This window comes from Enhydra lutris, unplaced genomic scaffold (assembly GCF_002288905.1).
Source record: "Enhydra lutris kenyoni isolate GAN:26980312 unplaced genomic scaffold, ASM228890v2 scaffoldscaffold10, whole genome shotgun sequence".
NCBI classification, from domain to species: domain Eukaryota; kingdom Metazoa; phylum Chordata; class Mammalia; order Carnivora; family Mustelidae; genus Enhydra; species Enhydra lutris.
Window position 1 is genome coordinate 10,680,345 of NW_019154094.1, and position 20,451 is coordinate 10,700,795.

General features: G+C 52.7%; 1 protein-coding gene across 1 annotated transcript in view; it reads right to left on the minus strand.

The window, feature by feature from the left end:
- The window catches only part of LOC111144041 (store-operated calcium entry regulator STIMATE), a 56,239-nt gene that overhangs the window by 18,030 nt on the left and 17,758 nt on the right, over positions 1 to 20,451 (minus strand). The window contains exons 2-3 of the mRNA XM_022498116.1: positions 3,361 to 3,409; positions 1,425 to 1,520 (exon numbers count right to left, since the gene is read on the minus strand). Of these exons, the coding sequence (XP_022353824.1) occupies positions 1,425 to 1,520; positions 3,361 to 3,409 (145 nt within the window). The remainder of the gene's footprint in view (positions 1 to 1,424; positions 1,521 to 3,360; positions 3,410 to 20,451) is intronic.

Genomic DNA, 20,451 nt, shown 5'->3' on the forward strand with positions numbered 1-20,451 from the left:
GCTCTCACACCTTTCCTAACTTACAACAACATCCTCCAACTGAACTGTTAACTCCCTCACTGAGCAGCGACCCTATGGTCCCCCGTGGCGCTTACACTCAACAAGTCCTGAAACCTGCCCAGGAATCCTGGGGATCTGGTGGGACACAGGCCAGAGGAACCAAGTGGGGCTCGGTCTGGCCTCTTAGTCAAGTGCCTTCACCATACCAAGCTCCACCTTGAGCCCTTCCTCCTCCAGGCGGAGCACTTGAGAGTTGCCAACAGCCCCTTCTCCCTCCTGGCTGTGATTCAGTCTGTCAATGTTCTTCTTACAGCCGTACGGTCTTCGCTTTGCAGACGGCCAGTGGAGGTGCTGCAGGGGAGAGGCACGCGGCCGACACCGCATGAGGAGTAACCTTAGTGCCTCCAATGTCAGCCGCTGCCTTGTGGGCCATCCCGGTCAGCAACGTCAAGACCATTCACCAGAGGATGACTCCAGCCTGCTGGGGGCTCAGGAGCTGGAAGGACAACCATCTCCTAAGCATCCCCCTGCGGGAGGATTACCTTTCCAGTCACCGACTTTGGGAATGCACCCAAACGTCCAAACAGATCATAGCCTTTCCAGGTCTCAGAGAGACTCTAGGCAGGGAGACTTCATAGCTTCCTGCTGAAATCTCGCCCTGGACTAAATCTGCAGTCACCAAAAAAGGAGGCTTGAAAAGAATCTTCCAGTCCAAATGATCTTAAACATACACGAAGCCTCTTGGCAAGGGACTCCCCAGCTCTCCGCCCTGGTCTCTCAAAGGCGGGGCAGGACAGCGGTGGGGGTGCTCCAGGCAGAGGGCAGCGTGAGCAAAGGCATGGAGGCAGGAGACAGCTGGCGGGGTGGAAGGCCTCCAGCACAGCATGACGGGAGGAACAAGTCTGAGCCTTGGAATGAAGGAGATGGAGCTGGGACAGGGTAGGGGAGTCTCTTTTCCCACTCCCTCGGCTAAGAGAGGCACCATTATGAGCCAGAACCACCCTTGGTGTTCAGGTCCAAGAGGTCAATGATGATCCACAGTGGCTTTGACCCCAAGCAGCTGGCACCACAGAGAAGCCCCCCATGGGTCTTATTCTAGCAGAGATACTCCTTCAGGGCACTACGCTGCCCCACCAGGGGCCACTCCCTACTGGGAGACAGAAGGATTACTAGAACGCCAAGGGCCAGAACTCAGAGAAGCAGCGAGTCAACGCACAAAGCCCTCACAGCCAGCTGACAGCTGTGTGTGTGAACCCACAGGCAGCACAGACGGGGGGGGGGTCTCTCAGGGGAGCAAAGAGCACAAAGTGGGGGCTGCCCCCTACCCAAGCTAGAGGGAACACGACTGGTGGCTGAGAGCAAGGCCAGTCTGCATTTTCGGTGGACAGGTGGGTGACGTTTCTCCTCGGATACGGGCCACTTACAGTGAGCAAGGGTCCTCTTCAGTGAGATCTGCTAGGTACACATTTGCAAAGTGGATGAACAGCATTCCTATGGCTTGTTTAGAAGTGTCTAAAAACCTGTACAAAACAGGATCAGCACTTGTTACCATCCTGACAGGAGGGTTATACCCAATTTGGGGAAAATGAGAAGTCTGAAACAAGAAGAAAGCCACTGGGGAGCTCCCAACCTTCCCTTTATTAGGTGCCTCTTTCTGAGGCGTCGGCACGAACTCAGACTTGGTGTCTCAGCGACCTTTCAAAACCTTCAGTAAAACCGCATCTGAACTCCCTAAGAGGCCGCAGATTTAGAACACATACTTAAATACGTTAAACACATATTTAAAATAGGTGTGTTTACTTTTTCACTTTTTGTCACTTCAAAATGAAATGCTGGATCCCGGCTTTTGATGAGGTCCAGGGCGCCTCTGTTTTAAAGAGGTCCCGCTCGACATCCCTCTGAGCTGACGTTCATCTGTGCAAGACCAACAGGACACGCAGGTCCAGCCCCGCAGCTGAAGCCCCAGAGATTCCGGCTGCTGCGGTGTATGCACTGTACTACGTGGGGCGGGCAACCTCCCTCTGTAAAGGGTTGGAGAGTCTTTAAAGACTCTCTTGAAGAGGTCGGCCGCTGGTCCTCCTGCCACCCCACGTGAAAGCGGCCGCAGAGCCCGCCGTTCCCGTAACACTTTATTAGGAAAATGGACAGTGGGCCACACTGGGCCCGTGGGCCGTAGTCTGCCAACCCTCGGACTAGATGGCCGGAGTTTCAAAAGAGAAGAAAACAAGGGTGTTCTGGGGGCACCCACTGACCCGTCCAGACAGGGCCTTTGGTTTCTCCTCTGCCACGAACACCTGGAGACCGCGGCGGTCTGTGGCCAAGGAACCTCTAGACTGGGGCCAAGTCTCCTGGCCTCCTGGGCTAGGCACTGAGGGCTGGGCCGGGCCACTGAAGGGGGTCATGAAGGGGCACACAGGCACTGGACAGCAGCCATGGGTCTTAGGAATGAACGGACCTTAACGATTATCCAGACCAACCCTATGACTGAAGCTTGAAAATCATTTCCTAAAATATTGGCAAAGCAGAAGTCCCCAAAAGGCAATGTGTGCCCCACAGAGTGCCCCAATTCCAGACCCTCCCCAGGTCCCCCGGCCTAAGCTAGATACCCAGATTTGAGAGAAACCGATGGGGGAAAATTAAAAACAAGACTGATCAACATTCACAAGTAAGGCACTGAAGATCAATCAAGCGTGTGCTCCCACTGCTGTCAAGGTACTTTAACACACTGATTTATCTGGAGTCTTCTCTGCAGGGCAAAATGACTGTTCTGTTAGCACAGCTGCAAACCTAAGGCAGCCCAAGAGAGTCTGCTTCTAGTGGACATCACGTTGTTCTGAAGAGCTGGCTGTGCCCTTCTTTCTGGAGTTCTGTCTTTGAAGGCGGTATCCGAAGTTCTACCTCCCTTTAATGAAGGACAAATTGCTACCACGGAGTCATCCTAGGACCAGAAAAGACGAGTTTTGGGGAGAGGAGCATTTCCATGGTGTATCTGACTGTCTCCAGATTCAGAGAATGCTCTGCTCACACATACAGACTACAGAACCCAAGGATTTCTCACGACCTAACAACACAGAGACATAATTAAAGGAGCTCGCTGCATATACTGACCTATCTGTCCCAACCTCTCTTTCCTAAAATTGGGCAGCTGTGTGATGACAGAATAAAGGCAGAGCCTGACGTTACCTAGAGGAACTTCTAGAAGTCTTTTGTATTAGACGTAGTTCCTGAGATGATTACTCCAGCTAAGGGATTCCAAGACTTTATGTGATGCAGAATTGCTCCCATTGCCCACCCCCCTCCCCCCGCAAACCCCAAAGAGTCAATGGCATTCTAGGAAGGTGTTCATATGTACATACGCACCATATCCTCCACGGCCGTCTCTCGTGCTTTGGTTCTCTGAAGCGCTTGACTGGAAGAAAACACACACATTCAGCGGCTTGCCACAGCGACAACAAAGCAAAATGCATACAAGGAGGGTTACCAGCACACTCGGGGTTGACACTCTAAGTCAAGGTCCTTGCTCTTTTGACATGTGACAATGGACACTAAGCCGTGAAGGTCACAGAGGCCCTGTGCTGCGGGAGACCAGCACAGCCTTGTCAGAACTGGACATTGAGGAAGAACAACGCCTCACAGGATGTGGAGAGCTGTGTTTTCTTCTCCTCTGTCACGAGGTTCTCTCAGAGAGGGCCTGGAGACCACAAAGTGGAAGGCAGCTACTTCCAGCTTCAGGATATGCTCCACACCCAGTGACAAATCCATTCAGCCCCCCACCCGCCCCACCCAAACAGTCACTGGGTGCCCACTCCAAGCCGGGCACTGAGGACACAAAGGCAGGTGTCTGGCAGGAGGGCAGGCGCGTAACCATCTAGTGAGGCAAGTGCCAGAGGACAGGTATGTCTGAGGCGGGGTGAGGGCACAAGGGAAGGAGGACCACCCCTGGCTGCCTGGAAGGACACTGGCCAGGAGAGGCGGCCCCGGGGGGGAGGGGACAGAGCACACACCGCGAGCTCACAGGGACAGGGACATAACATGGCAGACAAACCGAGCAGGAGCCACGTGACGGAAGGTCTTGAATACCAGGCTAAGGAGTGTGGAATGAACCGTGTAGGGAAGGGAAAGCTGGGACAGAGTGGTAGGCAGAATCAAAGACATGGCTGGAAGTGTGTTTTAGACAAATGGCTCTGAATCATGTAGAAGGTGGGTTCCTGGGGCTGGAGAAAATGCTGGCTAAGCCCCGGCACCAGGCAGGGGTGCACCCCACTACAGAACAACCAGTAGGGGTGCGGTGCTCCTTCAGCCACAGGCCAACCTCATATGGCAGAGGGCTGCCGAGACGCACACCTTCACCTCGGGTGCGTAGACACAACCCCAGCAGACTGAATCCACAAGTCTACCCACGAAAACCGGCCCCTCACACAAGTACCAAGGAAGGGACGCACGGATGCAAGCCCACAGAGAATGTCTCCTTCCTATGGGCAGGAGGCGAGAACCGACTTCTGGCAGAGCCCCGAGCTGCCCATGAGGGTGCAGGAGGAGCAGGAGGAGGAGACAGGGAGGGAGACCCCGGTGGTGCCCAGATCGATCCACCCTACTTCTCTAAATGAACATAAGCCTCCTGCAGTTTGCAAAGCGAGAGCTGTTTGTTCACAGAAACAAAACAGGTCTTGGGTTCAGAGAGTCATTTTGAGCGACCAAAAAACAGGAGGAGCTGTAAGGAGCGCTGTGACCCTGTTGATTCATCATAGAGCCGAAATACCAACCACGTGGCAGGACCTGGGGGTGGGGCCAAGAGGTTCTACTCACCCAGACGGTTCTAAGAGGCAGGGGCCGCTGCCCCGCAAGTACGCACGTCTCCCCGGGCTGTCAGGAAGGAGACACAGAGCAGACTGCGCCTGGACAAAACCCTCTGGAGGGAAAGCCCCCAGTTAGGACCAGAGCCACGTCACGCATATTTGTGCTTCTGCCTCAGGGGACTCTGTCCCCATCAGTATGAGATCAACACAACCTGAGGAGAACGTCCTCCTTCTGAGGAGACACATGCTGAAGTACCAGAATGGCTGCAGCTCCCCTGCAACCAGTTTACAGAAAAAAATGACATGACATGCATTACAGTTATATGAAGTAACTGCATGACAAGTCGTGTAATACATTAGAAGTAATAAACACAGTATCAGCTATTATATAATACACCTGTTACTTATACTAATATGACCCAAAACATATAAGGAGAAGCAAATGTGGTGTTATGGGCCAAATCATGTCCCCACTCCCCCAATTCACATGTTGAGGTGCTAACCCCCAGGACCTCAGAATGTGGCTGTAGTTGGAGACAGTCTTAAAAGGGTAATTAAGGTAAAATGAGGTCACACGGGTGGGTCCTAATCCAGTAGGGCTCATGTCCTTATAAGCAGAGATTAGGACCCACAGAGAGGCATGGGCCATCATGTGAGGACCCCCTGAGAAGGGGCCATCTGCAAGCCGAGGGAGAAAGGACCCAGAAGAATCCAACCCTGCCCACACCTTGACCTGGGACTTCCAGCCACCCAGTGCGTGGTACTTTATGTCAGCCCTAGCACACGGGCACAGGCGGCAATGTAATAATGGGAGAACCTGGATGAAGGATATTTGAGTATTCGTTAAATGACTAGTTGGACTTTCCTGCAGATTTAACATTTTTTTGAAATAAAAAATTGGGAGGAAAACATACCGTAAAACGCACGCATGAGTATAGCCATTTGGAGGTCCATCTGGCAATGTCAGTCAAAGTTCTCAGTGCCCAGGTCCCTCTAACCTGCAAGGCACTGCCAGGGATGTGTTCTACAGGCATTACTGCAACACGTGCCAAGACGTACAGGGCTCTGCACTATAAGATTGCCCGAACAACCCAGAGGGAAACCAGTGTCTGTCGTTGTGAGGTTGGGGACACACACCACGGTACAATGCAACATTAGGCTGTCACTGGAAACAACAAGGTCATCCATATGGACTGTTACATTAATAATATGCCTCCCGTGATTCCGCTCATACCCATTTTTTGGGTTCATATCCATTTTTAAAGGATAAATAAATATTTATGTTGGTGTTATGCATGTGTTTCTTCCCTAAAAGGATACTTGGCTATTACTAAGGACTGCCTTTGATGAAAGGAATTAGGGTTCAGGGGAGTAGACCTTCTGTATCATTCTGAATGGTTTTAAACATTCTTCTATTTTCACATGGCTTTTACTTTAGAGTTACAAACAAAAGACAACCTGTGTCAGAGACCTGTGCTAAGATGGCAAAGTGGGACATGGGGGATGCAGGGTGGGTCACGGCTCTGGGATAAGAAGGGGGAAGGCTGTGTGTGGGTGCTGGTCCGTGCTTAGGGTGTGGCCTCACACAGGAGCGCCTCAGATGGGATTCAGGACGCATTCAGATTCTCCTTAAACAGAGGAGTGTGACTCCTGCCTTCTTCCTCTCCATCTGCCATCCCCTCTCCTCAGAATATTTCAGCATCTAAAATCTTTTTATTTTTTAATTAAACGCAGAAGAAACATTTAAAGAGCTCCTCAAGATCTAACATGTCAGGAAAACTCGGGAAACTTCGTTCACCCACGCAGTTGTGCTGTACCAAGGGGCCTGTGCTGTGACAGGCTGTGTTCAGGGGACGAAAGAGAAAAAATCCTTGCCTTCCTTGCATTCTCGGGATGGGGCAACAGTGACACTAGAACAGGAAAGGAGAGAGGTCTGGGAAGCGGTTTTGCTGATCAGGAGGTCTGGAAGGTGGGCCAAGACCAGAAGGAGAGAGGCGAGAGTCACAGGTGGCTGTGGAAGCACCCTCAGGCAGAGGGCTGGGCCTGTGAGCAGCAGGAATGTGGGCCTGAGGTCACATCACCCAGGCCTCATGGCCAGGGTGACCTGGAGGCAGCCACGGGGCAGGGCGCTGTGGCCCACAGCTGCTGGTGGAGAGTGGCCTGAGGGCACCACGGTGGGAGGCAGATCAGGCCACCACAGTAACCATGGGTGAGTGGGTGCCCAGCCCAGGTGGTGGCAGGAGGGGGTGCGCGAGCGGAGGCGGGAGCCTGTACCTCCGGCTGTGAGCCGACAGGACTTGCTGACACGGTGGAGGCGGCTGTGCATTTGGGAAGACTCCGGAGGTGGGGACTGACACAGTTCTGTGCATCTGTTTGGTTTTGGGGTGGTCCTGGGGGGAGCGGGGCGGTAAACTGAAAGACTCAAGACATTTGAGCACGAGAAATAAGAGCTGCCCCGGGGTCCCTCCCGGACGGTGAGCCAAGGCACCCAGGCCCCGGAAGCAAGTCTACTCCCCACAGGAGCCTGGCAGCTGCCGCCTGGAAGTGATGCAGAGAGGGGCTCAGGCGCAGCTCGAGGACAGCTCATCTCTGCCTCTGCAGGACGCAGAGAACTCAGAGGGAGCCAGAGGCCAAAGCAGTGCCACCCACCCCTTCCCACAGAGCCACCGCGCAGCCTGAGGCAGAAGGCTGGGGCAGAGGGCACAACTCAAAGTGTAGGTCAGGTCTCTGAAGGCAGGACACCAGACCCAAAATCCCAGGCTCGAGGTAGGAAAAGGAAGAACAAGAGCCGAGTGGAGGATGGAGAGTGGGGCCGGGGGAGGGGCTGTCAGGGTGTGTGGCACTCAGTGGGCCCTGACACCTGACCCCCAGACCCCCTTCCAGTCCCTGAGTGACACTGCACCACCATCTCCAGGCTATGGTGGGCTCTGAAGCAGGTGCTCTGTGTATGCATGTGTCCTAAGACAGGCACAGGGTCCCATTGCTCCTGAAAAGGAGGTGAGGTCAAGAGCCAGACGGGTGCGGCTTTGAGTCCTGTCTCTGCTACTGTCTAGCCGCTGGGCTTTGGTGGGCGTCAGGATTAAATGAGAAGAAACAAGTGGAAGGGGCTAGCACAGAACTTGTGCTTGGGATCACGACCTGCACTCAGTGGTCCCTGACCTGGACCCTGCCTTCCCGTTCCTCCTCTCAGTGTCTGCTCTCCCGAGGCCTGGCATGGGTGTCTGGGTCTCTGAGAAGTGTGTGACCTTGGGTCTTCCATTTGCAACCTCACCTCTCCACAGGGGCCCAGGATTCCCCGACCCTGCTGTCCTCCCCAGGCTGACTCCCCCACGCTCTGAGTGCTCCTCTGTGTCTCTCTTCTGCCTCCCCATGGTTCTGTCCTCTCTCCACAGGCTCCCCTTCTTCCCAGCTTCTCTGCTGTGGGCTCTCCAGCCTCCTCACCTCCCAGCCTTCACCCCTAGTCCTGCCTGGCCTCACCATTGCTTGGTAGAATGGAAGCGTCCTCCCTTCTGGGGCTCCTTACTCTCCTCCCCCACTCAACTGAGGCTCTCCCCTGCCCACTCTGCAGTTGGGTCCCACTTCTACCACCAAACCAGTTCGGGCCTCAGGGTTGCCTTCCTGCACTATGGTGACTGCCTCCTAACAGGCCTCCCAGCCACAGGCTCTCCAATGGCCCTGGCCACCAACCTGTGCTTCCTTCCACCAACCCCGAGCACCAGCAGTGCTGGGGATACAGCATTAGACGCCGCTACAGCCCAGTCTTCGCCCTTGGCGAACTTCCCATCCATTACTCTGCGCATCATTTCACTTGTCTTAAAACACTGCTCCCTTCTATCCTAATCTTAGGCATTTTTGAATTAAAATACATCTTTTAGAAGAGATGAACATATGGAGAGTATATAAAATTCAGGATGCATTCTTTTGGTTAGTGTTTGGATGGTATATCCTTTTTAATCCCTTTTTTTTTTCAACATTATACTTAAGATGGGCCTACTGAAAGAAGCACACAGGGGAGTGTTTTCCCATAAATCTGGCTCACAATTGTAGTGGGTTGAATGGTGATCTCCAAAAAGATACGTCCAAATCCTGACCCTCCCCCAACCCCATGGATGTGATCTTATCTGGAAAAAAAGTCTTTGCAGGTGCGATTAAGTTAAAGAACTTGAGACAAGATCATCCTGGATTAATGAGGTGGGCCCTAAATCTAATTGCAAGTGTCCTCGAGAGAGCAGAAGGCACAGGGGAAGGAGAAGGCCTTGTAAAGCCAGAGGCAGATGGAGGAGTCTTGCAGCCCCAAGCCAGGGAACCCCTGACGAGGAAGAGATGGGGAAGGATTCACCCCCATACCCGCTGGAGGGAGTGTGGCCCAGCCAACAGCTGGATTCTGGACTTCGGGCTTCTAGAAGAGAGAGAATTTCTGCTGTGTTAAGCCAAGAAGTCTGTGACCATTTGTATGGCATCCCTTGTAAACTAATAAAGCATTTCTTTTCTTTTTCTTATTTAAAAAAAATTTCTTTTGAAGAGTACAAGCATACTCAGTGAAGTCTCCCTTCCATCTGGAATCCCAGGCCTCGCTTCCCTGCTCAGAGCCAGCCAGTCACCCAGATCTTGTGTGGCCTTCCAGAGACACACCAGGTGAGTCCAAAGAGGGATAGAGATCCCTTTCAAGAGAGACAGACGGTCGCGCACACTGCTGGACCCTCGCTGCTCCCACTGAACAGCCCCCTTCCCTGACTGACCTACTGTACACGTGCCCCCACCTCTGTTGTTAGAGGCTCTGTGGTCTCCCACGGCGTGGCCATGCACCACGCACGGTCTCTGCCATGTGGCATCTGTGCCCGTGTGGGTGAACCTCTAGTGGCGGATAAAGGTTACACACGTGCAGCTGACTTCACCACACCACTCTCCAGGGGTTGTCACAATGCACGTGGTTGCCTGCTTCCCCCCACCCTTGTCAGCAGGGAGCAGGAGCAAACCCAGCAGAGTGTACTAACTGGGGCACATGGGTGCCCAGGCGCCCGCGGGGCTCGCCACCACCTACCACCTTTGTCACACGTGCTTTTGGCTCGCAGCTTCCCCAGACGGTACAAAGCACAGCTCTCACTCCTCTAGAACTTCTGGAAGTTCTGCACTGTTTGCGCCGCACCACAGGAAGGCAGTGATGGCTTATCTGATTCTACCTGTCGGTCCCACACCAGCAGCCGTGTCACTGATGGCCCACATGAAGCTGTCGCTTGGTTTTGCACACCTCTCCAAGCCCGCATCTACAGGGTGGGGGCCAGGCACCCCCAACTTCATTCTCCCTTTCAGAGCCTGGCCTGCTGGCGCTCCCACAGGCTTGCTGCATGACAGAAGACAGCTGAGTTTTACATACAGGCATTTCCTGTCATGTCACAAGGAGGAAGACATAAGAGGTGGTGTTAATCACAGGGGTGGGGGTCGATGGGGGCGCCTGGCTGGCTTAGTCGGTGGAGAAGGAGACTCTTGATCTTGGAGCTATGAGTTTGAGCCGAGCCCCGTCTTGGGTATTAAAGATTGCTTAAAAATAAGATCTTAAAAACAAAACAAAAAACCCCACAGGGGTTGGAAGGAGAACAATTACCATGCAGTCCTACTTGGAAACGAGTCATAAAAAAGCACAACTGTTTTGAGATGAAACCACACACTTTCAGAGAGCTGTTTGGTCCATGCCAGGTGCAGTGCGAGAAAAGGGAGTCTAACCCCCTTCAGTGTAGAGTGGAGACAATGGTGGGGAGGGGGTGATCTGTGCAGGGTCACCAGGTTGTGACGTGGGCCTGGGATGAAATCAAGCCACCTGAGCCAGCCTCTTCCTCCAGCTGGCCCTGGCAGTGACCCTAAGCCATGCCCTGCCGGTTCTATAAGCCCAGGGCCCCGGTGCTCAAAAAGGACCGAAACGGTCCAGGGGAAGGGGTCGATGAGCAAATCCACCCTCTGATAGAACCAGCAATCAAGGAAAATGTTTCTGCACCTCCCCTGACCTCCTCAGTGCTCACTAGTAGTAGGAAAAACCTGGAAGGTTTTAGGGCAGGGAAAGGTCCCAGAAAACCACGGAGGTAGACTGCTGGTTGCCTCCCCCAAGCTCAGGTACCCCCTTCTTCCTTCCTAAGGACTTAGCTGCACAGCTGACAGACCACAGCACCAGACGCCCTTGCAGCTGGAGGTGGCCACGGGTAACTTCCAGCTGGGCAGTGTGTGAAGCCCCTTTTCCAAGGAGACATGAAGGGCCAGTGATTCTTAGGGCAAGGAACTAAAGGCAGTCGAGCGGGTATCAGCTTGAAATCTAGTCTCTGCTTTATCAAAAATGTTATTTTTTTTAAGCAAGTCACTTTTCTGGGTCTAACTTTTCTCAACTGTCTACTTCGGAGGGTCACTATGGGGAGAAAAGCAGCCGCAGCTGTGGCCACTGTCACTGGGAACTTATTACAGGTACTTCAAGGATTCTTTCTAACCTTTATGACAACCTCGAAAGGGACCATTCTCATTTTACAGGTAAGGCCAAAGGGTCTGCCTTGAGGCCCCAAAGGTCAGAAGAGCCGCATCGATGTCTGACTGCAAAGCCCACGTTTCCCCCACTGTCCTGAGGAAGCCTAGCCCAAAGGCGACAAAGGTTCCAGAAGGGCAGAAGATCAGGGCTTCCTGACTCCAGTGTTCTTCCCCGTATGCCCTTGCACACCCGAGCTGGAAGGAACTGAGCATGACGCCCCTTGGTCAGGCCTTTCAGTGCGCACCCGTCTTCCCCTTCCTCAGGGAACACAGTTCGGGCTTTCTGGGCTGGCCGCTGGGCCCTCCCCATGGCCTGGCACCTTCTGTCTCAGTCCTGTCACTCGCACGGTCACTGTGGCTTGGGACGGCCCCATGCTGAACTCTCGAGCATCCCTGCAGACTCAGTTCACAATGCTCCAAGACTGGCTCCCTCAGCAGTGAAGCTAAACACCCCTCCGCCTGGGTCCCTAAGGTCTCCCATGCATGCTCCTTCGCACGCCTTCGGGAGAACATTTCACGTCAATCCTGAGGCTCTGTCTCTCCCACCAGACCGCTAGTTAGGGAAGTGGAAAGAGACCTTGTCTTCCTCATGGCCCTGCACCTGGAAGGAAGCGGGCACTTAACTTCGGAGCAGAACACACTGGAGGAACACTTGGGTCAGAGGCGGCCACAGCTTAGAGCATGGAGTGCCACCTCTGGTCCCAGCCTTCGCGGCAACACAGACTGTGGGTCCAAGGGAAGTTGTTTAACCTCTCTGGGCCTTACTCGGCTCCTCCCGACAACGGAAGGAATCCGAGCAGCCCCTCCTGCGAGGATTAACAAGACAACAGGTGAGCGCACTCAGCAAGGACTGGGCACATTTCAGCAGGACTCTTACGCAGGACTCTTACGGCTGGAGGAAGAAGCGATCCTCAGGCTCAAAGCAGGAGCACACGGCTGAGGGTAACCTGTGCATCCCTCCTCTTACGTTGTGAATCACTGTAACCAGGTTGGAAACTGAAGAACAGTTACCTAACACGTAACCATCGGAAAACAACCAAGCCCGCAGGTTGCTAGAGCTCCTTCCTTCCGGCCTGCGCCTCCCGGGTGGGACCAGAACAAAGCCAAGTCACTGGTGGCTCAGAGAATTCCCCAAATGCGGGGGCTCCGAGAGGTGAGCGCACAGCAGCAGTGACAGGCGTGAGCCAGGCCGGGTGGCCGGGTGTGCCCTAGGCTGCAGCGGCCCAGGGGCAGGCGAGCCTTGAACGCCCACCTCGCCACCCCCAGGGCAGGATGCACAGTGCAGAAACACCAAAGGACCGGCAGGACGGGTGCCCACGACCAACTGGGAGGGCTCAGAAGACCACTGGCCGGACACAGCTGGCTCCTGCTCTGCCTCGTACTGTTCTCAGTGGATGAGAGGAGGAGACCAACTGTGAAATCAAGTCTGGACATGCAGAATTTCTTCCTTAATCACTCGGAGTCAGGACGAGAAAAGAACCAACGTGGCACTGATTCAAGAAACACCATGAGACGAGACACCTGTCCCCAGAGGGTGATCCAGAAGGGGGAGCAGGTCGGGGCTGCTGCCCATGTGGGTAGGCGGACAGGCACCGCGGGATTCAGCACCTTTCAGCACTCCTGCCGTCCCGGCCTTTGTGCCAGTCCCTTGCTTGGGCCTGTCCACCAGGATAGAATGCCCCAGGCCCCGGATCTTTCTCAGTCCCCAAGCCACCTTCCTAACTTCCCACCTTCCTAACAGGACAGTGCCCCTTGTGGCTTCACACACTCAAAATCAAGACATTTTATTATTTTTTTAAATGGTGTATTTTGAAAGTGTTTGATTTAAATTCCAGTTAGGGAACAGAATGTAATACCAGTTTCAGGTGTATAATATAGTGACTCAGCACGTCCATACAGCTCCAGGTGCTCATCACAAGCCCTCTTTCATCCCCACCACCTGTTTGACCTCTCCCTCCTCCCCTCTGGTAACCATCTGCTGGTTCTCTGTAGTTAGGAGTCTGTTTCCTGGTTTCTCTCTTTTCTTTCCTTTGCCTGTTTCTTAAATCCCACCTATGAGTGAAAGTCATGTGGTATTTGTCTTTCTCTAACTTATTTTGCTTAGCGTAATGTTCTCCGGCTCCATTCATGTTGTTGCAAGTGGCAACATTCATTTCATTTCTGTGGCCGAATAATATTCCAGTGTGTGTGTATGTGTGTATGTGTGTGTGTGTGCACCACTTCTTAATCCATTCATCAGTCAAGGAACACTTGGGTTGTTTGCATAATTTGGCTACTGTAGATAACGCTGCTGTGAACACTGGGGTGCATGTCTCCCTCTGAGATAGTATTTTTGTATTCTTTGGGTAAATACCAAGAAGTGGGATTGCTGGAACACAGGGTAGCTCTATTTCTAACTTTATGAGGCAACTCCATACTGTTTTCCGCAGCGGCGGCACCGGTCTGCATTCCCACCAACAGGGCAAGATGGTTCCCCTCTCTCCACATCCTCACCAACACTTGTTTCTAAAATCAAAACATTTTAATGGTGGAAGTTCAGTGCCAAAAAAGGTTGATGGAAAAGCTATCTTTGGAGAGAGACCTTTCCAGTTGCCCCACAGAAATCACACCCCACGGGCCAATACCACTGCCCTTTTGATCACAGGGCTGACATTGACCCTGCCAGAGAGAAGGCTGCGTTTGCTCACTACCCTCAACAAGCAGGTTGTCTGAGCAGAAGGGGCTGTGAAAGCCACTAGGGAACGCAGAACCCGCAGGCATGAGCCGGGGAGAGCCCACCTGGGACTGACTGTGGACTTCCGGCTTGACACCTGCCCCCACCTCCCCGCCTCTTCCCCGGCCGGCCGAGCCTGCAGAGGACGCACTTCCGCCGCCACCTGCAACGGCTCTCCGCGGCAAAGCGTCCCGCTCGGAGTCACCCTGTTCATGCAGTAAGGCACAACTATCCGTCCATTTATTCGTCCGTCTGTCCATCCATCCACCACACGGCTGCTGGTGGAGGTCTCAAAATGCCAATAAAATCCTACCACCCACTGCTCCACTTAAAACCCCCAAGACACATACATGTGCCAACAGTCAAACTTCACACTGGAGACGTGTGCATTTTACTTCATGTAAATGATACCTCCACGAAAATTTTCAAAACGACAAAATGAACACAACTCTCCCCCCTGCCTCCCTGCCTTTCCACAGCAGCCAAAATAAAATGCAGGCTCCTTCTTGTGGCCAAGGGACCACATGACTTAGGGTTCTGCCCGCTTCTCCTGCCTCATCCCCTTCTTCCCTCCCGCCACACGGGCCTTCTCTCTACCCACGGCACACACCAAGCTCCATCCTGCCTTAGCGCCCTGGCTCACACGGCACTTCCTGTACGGACGCTGTCCTCCCGGCCTGCCAAGTGGCGGCTCCTCCTTTCTCTTCTCATCGAAGCTCTCAGCTCACCTCCTTGGAGGCCTCTCCGGATCCCTGCACCCCAAGCCATGTACATCCTGCCCTGCTTCCATCCCTCACCCGCATTTTCCCCTTCGATCATCTTCTGCACAATTAGCCCTCTCGTCTCAGGACTTTTTTTTTTTTAAGATTTTATTTATTAGAGCACAATGAGGGGGAGGGTTAAAGGGCAGGGGGAGAGGGAGAAGCAGACTCCCCGCTGAGCAAGAAGCCCAATGTGGGGCTCTATCCCAGGACCCTGAGATCAGGCCCTCAGCCGAAGGCAGAGGCTTAACCCACTCCACCCAGGTGCCCCTCATCTCAGAAATCCTTTCGTGCTTCCTACTACTTTCGTGCTACTCTCTGTCTTCTCCCCCTAGAAAGTAAGCTCTGCAAGACCAGGAACCGTGGTTGTTTACCCCGATGCTCCTGGCATCGAGAGGGAGCCTGGCTCTTCACAGGTAGCTAAACAGTATTTGTGGAACAAAGGAATGCATTCAACCTGTCACTTAAGATATATTTATTGAGTACTGTCCAGGATTTATTTTTAATTCAGTAAGGTCCATGAATTTGCACGACGGGTTCTCCCAGAAGCTTAGCCTGCAAGCCCTTCATTCTGCAACAGGACAAAATTGCTTAGCCCTTTGGTTTTGGACAAAGTAATCTGCCAGCAAGACTGCCAAAGGACAGCCACCCCAAACCTCTCTTCCTCCTGACTGGTCACTGGGCAGGGAGAACCGGCCAGTCAAGGTCTCCCTCACCACATTTGGCCTTAGATGCAAAACCTAGACAATCTGGGTTTGTAAACAGCTGAAATGCTGGTCACCATTTTTTGGTAAAAGGACCGGATGAAGCCAAGGGTCACAGTTAGTCGGCTTTAATCCTCCTACATGGAGGTTCTGCCAAAGGTTGAGAAAGAAATGAGAAAAAATAAACTGTCTAGAAAATAAATATGCTTAGCTCTCTAAACATGGGGCCTCCTTAGGACCGCAACTTCCCCTGGGAGCAGGGCGGCTGTGCCATCTGCTGACGAGGACAGCCTCAGCAGGGCCGAGGGGGCAGGGTCACTGTGCAGGCGCTCCACGGGGCTCTGTGCGATGGAAAGACATGTGAACGGCTGACAAACACACAAGAACACAGGCAAGCTCAATCAGGTGGGTTTTAAAAATGCAAATTATTAACTACACTCTGCCAGAGCAGCCAAGATGAAAACACTGGGCAAGGGTATTAGGAAACGGGGGCTCTGAAGCTGCTGGTGGACAAGTAAATGCGGATGTGTAGGGGAGCAGATTTGTGATCTTGTCCCCAGAGTCCCCCAGCTGAGAGGGGACAATTGGCTGGTGTCAGGGTAGCCACAGTGAACAACAGAGCCCTGTGGGACCCGGGGACACACTGGAGGAGGGACGAGTGAGGCCTCCAGCACACAGAAACTGAAGAAGAGGAGCGGGAGACCTGCAGATACTCCTAAAGAGGGAGGAGTCCGTGTAACTTCTTCCTCCGCACTGATGGAGGCACCACACGTAAACGGGCTGGGGCTGGCCTAGGACAGTGTCCCTGGGCTGCTGGGGACCCTCCAGGTCTGGGGAATTCTGAGACACGCTCCCGGCCTGTGTCACCCCTGCACTGCTGACCCAGACTCCCTGGCCATAAATTTCGGAATTTCATTTGATCTCAGCGGATGGAGATGGGTGTGGTTTTTTCCCTATCGACCCACAGATGACTTGGAAAGTTGGCAGTGGGTATTTTCAGAATATCTATCATGATTTTTAACTGTTTATACACTGTGACCCAGAAACTCCACTACTAGGATTTTCTTCTTTAGTTGCACTCACACAAATGCCCAAAAATCTGTGCAAAATACCGCAGCACTGATTTAAAACCACCTAAATGTCCATCAGTGGGGGACAGGGTTAAAGGTAAATTATCATCCAGTGGAAATCACCGCTAAAAAGCAAGGCAGAGAGGGTACCCTAGCATGCGTGGATTTTATGGCTTATCCATTATACCTCAACAAAGTTGCTTAAAAAGTGGGGTGAGTCTGTCTGCAATGATGCAGAAAAATTCCCATGTTAGATGGAGGGAAAAAAGGAAGTCACCAAAACAGTAATGTGTCATGGGAACCTACTTTGATTTTCTTTTTTAAATGCTACATACAAACAGAAATTTCAAGGCACATGCATCAACTGTTACCTATGGTTAGCTCTCTAGAGGACGGAATTACAGGGAACTTTCACTTCTTATACTAGTATTTCCATAAAGTTTTAGTTGTTTACAAAGAGCATGTGTTACTTTTGTAGTTAAAAAAAAAGGCCTTAAAAAATGGTTACTTGATGGGGAAAAAAACTTCTGATGCTAAAAACAATAATTATTATTTTTTAAAGATTTTATTTATTTATTTGACAGAGAGAGAGAGAGACCACAAGTAGGCAGAGAGGCAGGCAGAGAGAGAGGGGGAAGCAGGCTCCCTGCTGAGCAGAGAGCCGGATGCAGGGCTCTATCCCAGGACCCTGAGATCATGACCTGAGCCAAAGGCAGAGGCTTAACCAACTGAGCCACCCAGGCGCCCCTAAAAACAATAATTAAAAAAATGACAAAATTACAATTGTGCACATCAGATAATTAAAGGCCTTCCTCAAACCTACCTCATTAGCAAATCTCCTTCTGAGAGAAGAGCTTCCAGCAGGCAGAACTCACTGGACACGGACAGTACCTCTGCCCCTGCAACCTCATGGCTAATCACACAGAACAGGACCCGGCCCAGAGCCCGGGTTTCTCAGAGGTAATGTATGCAATCCTGGCCCGGCCCCACCCCACAGGGCAACCCACAGCTCAGACAGCTGGAAGCTTGCCTGGGCACTGCTTCCCCTGGTCAGAGGATTGACCCGCCAGCCCCATTCTGCAGGGCTGAGCTCCACATCACAAGATGGATTTTCACCCTTGTGACCCAAGGCTCTGAAGTGATTCCAGCTCAGCAGACAGAACATATGATGGGTACAGAGAGGGCTCTCTTGACATGGTTTCCACACCTGGGATCTGGAAGGAAAGGGTACAGATCCGGCCACTGAGCCACACATCAAGAGTTAAACACAGAAGCCAAAGGACTGAAGACAAAGCTGCCAACTCACTTAACTGGGTCATTCAACTCTGAGACTCTGACCAGGAGAAAAACCCCAGTGTACTACGTTTCACACATAAAGATGATCGCACTTGCCCTCTGACCTCCTGCAGGCCATATCCTTTAAGTGCCACTCCTAGGCAGTGGTGAAGCGGCCACCCAGCCACCCACCTTGCTCAGATGGCAGACCTCAGGAACATTCTGGGAAGCAATGTGAGGGTGACAGCTGAGGACCGCTTCACACTGGCAGGCAGGGCCCCTGACCGTACCCTGCTTCACCTTTGAAGAAAAACAGCCTCATCTACTGCCCACACCCAAAACACATAACTCATTAGATGGCGTTCCTGGGAGGATGTCAGAAATACCTGATCGGACGAGGCTTCACCGTCGTGCGGAATACTGAAGGCTCGGGCACTGGACATAAATTGACCCAGCCATGCGTCACGCCCACCCTAGGTGGTAGATGGTACCATCCCAAATTTTGGACAAAGAAACGGCATCTCAATGCAGGTAAAGACTTTCCAAAGTCCCACAGATGGCAAACGCTGGTCAGGACCAGGATCCAGGCCTCACTGCTGACCTTCAACACCCCCCTTTCCCTGTTAAACAGGTTCCAAACTTGGTCTGACTGAGTTTGGCCTCGTGATACAAAAACATAAAGCTTGTGAAATGCACCACTCTACGTGCAATCCAGACAGCATTACCAGATGTTAAGAACAACCTCCCAGAGAGTTAGCTCAGAAAATTTAAATACAGGTAGACAAACAATTCAAGAACTTGACCCTACACGGAAGGTGTCAGCAGTGTACACCTCTACAAAGCACGCATGGTCCAAAATTTCAAGGCTTGGGGTAAGAAGTCAAATCAAGTCTTAATTCAGGTTAATCTTGGGAAGGTTTGGCTGTCAAAGTTCATCAGGACACGGAAGTGGCCACACAGGCTGAGGCCATCCCAGGTCCCCTCTGCAAACCCTGCCTGAGGCTGCTCCAGGCACCCCCTAGCCTCCCTCAGTACAAATCAGGCTCCTGGGCAACCCTGCACCTCAGGCTGGCCCAAGCAGCAGGGAGGAGGAAAGCCCTGCATCTCCCAAGAGTGTGCAAGCCCCTCCTCCATCACCATATTCCTCTGCCACCTTTCACCGGCCGCTGCTCTGGGTTCTGTGCTCCTGGGCTGTCATGGCTAAGTGGCACAGTTAGCTGGGAAGGTGAGTTCCCAGGACAGAAGAGTTCCCTGTCTCATGCTGCAGTCTGGAACAAATCCCTTGGACAAACCGACGAGCCTCTGTAGACATGTCTGGGTGGCGTGGGGATGAGGCAAAGAAACAGCAGCAGGACTGGGCTGTGGTGGGGGAAGAATGAAGGCCCGGGAGGCAGGACGTTGGGTTCATGTCATGACCCAGCCTCCGACCTGCTGTGAACCCCTCCTGTGCTGTCTTATAGGAGTCTTGCATTAAGTCACCTGTATTTTTCCAATTCTAATAAGCGACAGTAGGGTGTGAACTGTCCTACCTCCTCAGGGTCACCTGCTCTGGAGGTCAGTGAGCCACAGTGGGCCTCAGCGAGCTCCCATCTATTCAGCAGCTCCCGTGTACCAAGTGAGGCACCTTACCGGCTCACTTAATGCTCGTATGGACCCGTTAAGACAGGTAATCAGCTCCCTCGTTTGGAGCATGAGAAAGAATGTCCCAGCATTCACAGGTCACCTGGGCTGAGGCCGCCCAGTTGTCATGTGGCACTGTGGTCTCCTGTAAGAGAACCAGGCGTTCAACTGGCAGAAGGTTCTTCCCCTGGGACAGGCGGGGGCTTTGCCCTTGAATTTTATTAGCAGGAGTGAATTAATAAGCAACCTCAACAGAAAAATTAAGAGCAGCTCTTCTTTTGATATCAGTTAAGACCTTTTCCAGAGGTTCTCAACCCAGGCCAGTTAGCACCCCAAGTCTTCTCTTTCCCAACAATCCAAGGTGTGTAATCAACCAGAACCTCAGCAGAAGAGAAGTGACAGACTTCATTTCCTCAGCCCCAAAGCCTGGGAATCCGGGAGCAGTGCAGAGAGCAGCTGAGGAAGCCCTCGTCTCCCTCCAACAGTGAGCTGACCTCAAGGGGGCTTGTGACCTTAAGCGCCCAGATCATTAGGCCACTAGGAGCTCAGACATCTGAAGTCCTCCTTGGTGGGCAGGGGGAGTCCAACACACAGTGGTCTGGTGGACTCTTCCAGTGCCTTGGGTTCTGCTCAGAGACCTCTCTTCTCTAGACAGAACAGGTGGACAGAGTGAGAGGAACACGTCAGCAGTGCATACACCAGTAAAGGAGGAGGAACATGTAAAGGGACCACGGCCCTTAGAATGGGGAGCCCAGGCTGCCCCAGGAAAGGCAGGTCTGAGTCAACTTAGGATTCCTCAACTCCCAGTGTTCACTGTGTCCACCTGCCTGCTAGGATCCCTCCAATCAATTCTCCTTCCGTGAGGGCACTAAGAAATGACCATCCTGTGGCATGGTGGTCGCAAGAGGCACTTCCAAATTTTTCTGCATCCCTTGTCCGATCATGCAGACTGCAGAGGGAGTGGCCGCAGGGATGAAGGCTAGGCAAGTAGCTTGGCTGAAGAGCAAG